This window comes from Rhagoletis zephyria, unplaced genomic scaffold (assembly GCF_001687245.7).
Source record: "Rhagoletis zephyria isolate East Lansing unplaced genomic scaffold, Rhagoletis_zephyria_1.1 Rzeph_scaffold_00318, whole genome shotgun sequence".
Taxonomy (NCBI): Eukaryota; Metazoa; Arthropoda; class Insecta; order Diptera; family Tephritidae; genus Rhagoletis; species Rhagoletis zephyria.
Window position 1 is genome coordinate 148,309 of NW_016157402.1, and position 5,169 is coordinate 153,477.

Genomic DNA, 5,169 nt, shown 5'->3' on the forward strand with positions numbered 1-5,169 from the left:
GGGGGGGGGGGGGGGGGGGGGGGGGGGGGGGGGCAAATAAAAAATCGTTAGTATTGAAAAAATGGTTAAATAAATAATTGAGTATTATTGTTGAAAGTCTCCTGAAGAGAAACAGAGTTTTCCGATCGAAAAATAGTGATTTTCAAGAATTCTATACCATTTCTACGAAAAGTTGTTTATTTCCCATGTAAAAACACATGGAAAACTTTGATCGCTTTGAGCGACTTCTAAATATTTTTTGATATCAAAATAAAAAAAGGTGTATACTTTTTTTCGATATAGAACAATCCTGAGGGGTGAGGGCATTACAATTCTGACTTAAAAATTTTTTTTTTGACCACCCTAATGTACATACATATAAATATGTATGTATGCTTGTGCGAATAAACTTCGAGTTATTTTGACTTACTAGGAGAAACAGAAGTGGTGATTTTTTTACCCTGTAAGAAACGATGACTGAAAAAACTCTCAAACGAAATTCTGTCCTTTGCATTGCGCCGCAGCAAACATAACAGCAAGTCACGTAAATCCGGTGAGACCCCGCTGGGTATTCTGTGAAACAATGATTAAAAAAATACTTAAAATAATCGTTATTTTGATTTCTTTTGGTATGAAAATTTCTATTTTATTGAGCGGATATAGTTGCTATTTGATGATTTTTATCATTTTCATAAAGAATAATCGTTATTTTTGGACCTTTATTTAATCGATAAGCGTTTTGTTTTTTATTTTTCCAATCTTAAGACCGCTTCGAATTCTTTATAACCTCGCAAAATATAGAAATAACAAAATAATGATGAAATACAGTGACTCAAACAAATTTTAACATGTTGTATACATACATATCGCATGTTTAATAACATATAGAATCATTTCAAAATTTATATTTTGTATAAAGTTTTAAACTTTTGCTTAACATGTTGTTAGTCTCTGCATGGTCGAAAAAAATCCAACACGATAATGTATTTTTGATCTTAAATATAAAAGTTACAAAATAACGATCAAATAAAATAAAAATAGAAATTCAATTTAAAGGGATAAAGTTTTATTATTACTATACAAATCATAACAGTTAGGTCCCTGCTAAAATCCAAATCTTGGATGTTCATTATTGACACTGCATACGAACAGTTTCCGTTATATTTGAACAAGTATGTATATACATCATANTTATCGGTTGAATTTCAACCGCTGGGCGAACACTAGTATATATAAATAAATAAGCTCTTACTTTGGCGCCAAATTGGCATTCTTTTCGTAATATCCCTTCAATTCATTTGGAGTTTGTGCAAAGAATGGTGCTTTGCCAGTCAGACATTGATACACGATGGTACCCAAAGACCAGAGATCAGCTTTTGCATCGTATTGTAAAGACATTATAACCTCAGGAGCCTAAAATAATATAATTGAATTGCGAATTACTAAAAAATATACTGCCACCACTAACCATGTACATGGGTGAACCGCAAAGTGTAGCCGCCATAACACCCTCATTTAGGAAGCGTGCAAAACCAAAATCCGCTGCAGATAGATGCAGAAGCAAAGGGAATAATGTTTATATTTTGTAAATGAATGTAATGAAATATCGCATAAATGTTGACCTACCTATTTTCAATGTGATTTTCGATGGCGCAGGCAAAGTTTTGCCATAATTGTGCGACAACAAAATATTTTGTGGTTTAAGATCACGATGCACAATTCCTTTAGTGTAAAGCGCTTTCATGGCACCGGCTGCAATACAATTGAGAATAACAACGCCAATACCTTTCTAAATTATTTAAATTTACCTAATTGTATGAGAAAGAGTCTGACAGTGTCCTCACTCAGAGTTCCCTTTACAGTGAGATAGTCCGCCAAATCACCGCCGTTGCAATACTGTAATTACAGAGAATAATAAACATCGAAAATCTACATACAAAATATATAAAAAGTATGTATTTAAAAATATGTCAACTAACAATAAACACATGGGAAAATCCATAGGTACATATCGTTACCTTAATTCACAAAGGCCCTAACCAACAAATTTTTAATTATAAATGAGCAAAAAACATTATAAAATGAATATCAAAAACAGGTAGGACTTTTTAAAAAATGGTTGTTTTCTTGTTTTCGGTACTGGGACGTTAAGATTTTTACTGAAGGTGTATTTTAATACATCCCACCAAAATCTATGGAAAAAGGAGTATCGAAAAAAATGTTGGCTAGGGCCTTAGTGAATTACGCTAACGATAAATAAATATCTATGTACATCAACATATAATTCTATGCTGTGCAGTACATATGTGCATACATATGTACATGGATTCACATACTTTCATTTAAATATGCAAATTTATTTAATAGTTGTCAGCTTGACCATGCACGTATTCAAAATGTTTTATTAGAAAATCAGTGTCAAGAAAGAGATAAATGAAAATAAAAAGTATGATTCTCCTAGTTAAAAATCGGACGTTCAAAAAATCTGCGCCAATGCGAAAGAATTAAAGTCAATCAGCAACGGTTAAGATAATAAAGTGAAAAAATTAAGCGCCATTGCTATCATCTGAAATGGTTGTGGGCGGCTAGTCAGTCAGTGCAGTGAACGTTTCTTTACACTGTGAAAAGACAAAAAAAAAGATAGTTTGCGAATGTAGTGCAGCATCCGCTGACCTTGACGTCAATGCGAAAAATTACGCTTGTGTTTAAGTTCTGCTAGAAATATGTTATCTGTGCAGATCATCAGAATGCATTCCAAAACAGAAAAGCTCAGGAATAAGAGTAGTTAAGTGGCAACTAATTGTAGTTAAACCGAAAAATAGAGGAATACAGGTGTTTTAATTTTTTTTTTTAAATTTTATTTACATATAATGCAGAAAGAATGCATCTATAAGAAAATTTTGAAAACAATGTAAAAATTTTTTATATTACTTCTTCCTAAGAATTACCATTTCTTATAAACATATTTTTAACTGCATGCGCGTTCATTTCTCTTGTGCCTCGCATGCGATCAAAATGGAGAATATACATACATATGTAAGTACTATGTAGTCAAGTACAGTAAGTAACGTTACAGACCGTATATTTCGGTTTATAGTAGATTTCTCATAAACGTGTTTATCCAAAAGTTAATATTTTTATAGTTTCTTTGTATCTAGATCTTTATTAAAATACTTTAGTTTAATTTTTAACGTTGCGGGATCCGTCAAGTTTTCCGTACGTGTGACGTTATATGTATATAACTGATTTCCAAAAAATATAACGTTAAAAGCCACTTAAAACCACATTTATCTTTAAAATAACAAAAGATAGGAAACAAGTCTGTATACAAAATGTAGCTTTTGAGGTTTATAATCAGGATAAATGAAAGACTTTCGATTTTTACACAGCTTTCATATAGTCTAACAGAAATATACGTGCGACTGTAACGTTAAAGACAAAAATCTTGACCGTTTGTATGTTTGTATGGATTATAAAATTTCTGACATTACGAATCGTCAAAGAATATAGAATATAATGAAGATGCACATCTCTTTCCGTTCCAGTACGATTACATTCGTTTTTGGTGTGGTGAAATAAACTAGCCGCGTAGAGGTGGAGGAACGAACCAGCAACATCTTTATGTTGGATGTTCTTTGCATCTCATGGACCAAGTAAATGATTATAGAAAGAAAAGAAGATACCCAATGGGGAAATTTCCGTAGCCTTGAGAAGCCCTTTAACGGTGCACAGATTGCATAGTAAAAATCGGTTTTGCCATGGGACAGCTTTGCAAACTGTGCAAGGACTTTGCAAGACTTCGAGAATAGCTCCAATGTATGTATGTATGTACATGAATAGATACATACATAGTTTGTATCTATGTGGAAGTGATTTATAGAGCTAAAAGCTAAAACGACATAAGGATGATTGATTCGGTTTTTCCAAACCAGTTTCATCAACCGGTTTTTTGAATATTTTTGAGCGTTTTTTTTTTTAGTTTTGATTTTTCGAATACCGAGTAAACCGGGATTTGCAATTGTATAATCTAGGTTTTCACCTAGTTAATTTGTATACCAGAATCTAGACAATCTAACTATTTATTTTATTGAAAATGGAACTAGCAAATTTTTATTAATTTTATATCAATACTGGAAAATTTTTCACGGCAGAAAATTGCTTAAAATAAGTTAATAGTGAATCTATATTGAAAAAAAAAACTTTCTATGTATGAACGAAATGGGTCCATAAATACGGGTTCCCAAATATCTCGACTCCTGCGCCACCTAGCGGATTATTTCAGATTGCATAGATTGCATAGTCATCGGGTTCTGAGCTACATATGTGTTAAGTCTCAAGTCTCTAGCTCATCGGGATGTTGGTGAAATATTGATTGCAGGACATACTACATATGTACATACAATAAAAGTGAAGTTAAATAAAAGCTTGTAAAATTTAGGGAAAGCCTTTCACTGATTTTTTTGTTTTTTTTTTCTAGCAGCTCACTACACTTTGTAACATACAAAAAATTTCTTTATGGAACAAATCTGGTGGATTGTGCATGGTCTTTTTTTGAAGAACACTATTTTTTACCAATTTTTATAGCGTTAAGGAGTAATTTTGGGTCAATGCCAGTATTTTTCCGTGAAATGGAATAACATTAGCTTTCAAAACCATTTTGTTTCATATCAAAGTATTGCTGCTGTCGATAGCGCTACGATTAATTTGCGTGGAGTTTTCATAAAGCACACTGCGTGGCGCAGGTGTCGAGATATTTGAAAAATTCGTATTTATAGTCCGATTTGTTTCATATTTAGAACATATACGGATTCAGGGTGTAAAAACATTTCATAGAGTGAAGGTTAAATTAATATACAAATTTACATACGTACATACATACCTATTTACATGCATATAAATATGTACATACAGTTGTCCACAAAATAATAGGAGTGGGATATTTTAACCTGTTTTGCCTATTTGTCTTTAGTTTATTTAATGTTTCGTATTTTTTTGTAAAAGCCTAGCTGGTAATACAACAAACACCATATAAATTTACATTTTCAAGTTTGTACAAAAATTATAAAAATTCTGCAAATTTTCACCAAAATTTCAACTATTTAACCAGAATCTTTAGAAAAAAGGTTGGTATGCAGTTTTGTAGCCCATTCAATTCTAGTCTGAAGAAGTGCAAGTTTCAAGCTGCTAAAA

General features: G+C 32.0%; 1 protein-coding gene across 1 annotated transcript in view; it reads right to left on the reverse strand.

Annotated features, from left to right (window-relative positions):
* Window positions 1-5,169, reverse strand: part of Atg1 (serine/threonine-protein kinase unc-51-like protein Atg1) — a 27,354-nt gene that overhangs the window by 2,574 nt on the left and 19,611 nt on the right. Inside the window, exons 2-6 of the mRNA XM_017610534.1 lie at window positions 1,788-1,875; window positions 1,606-1,731; window positions 1,448-1,521; window positions 1,232-1,392; window positions 410-552 (exon numbers count right to left, since the gene is read on the reverse strand). Coding sequence (XP_017466023.1) covers window positions 410-552; window positions 1,232-1,392; window positions 1,448-1,521; window positions 1,606-1,731; window positions 1,788-1,875 — 592 coding nt within the window. The remainder of the gene's footprint in view (window positions 1-409; window positions 553-1,231; window positions 1,393-1,447; window positions 1,522-1,605; window positions 1,732-1,787; window positions 1,876-5,169) is intronic.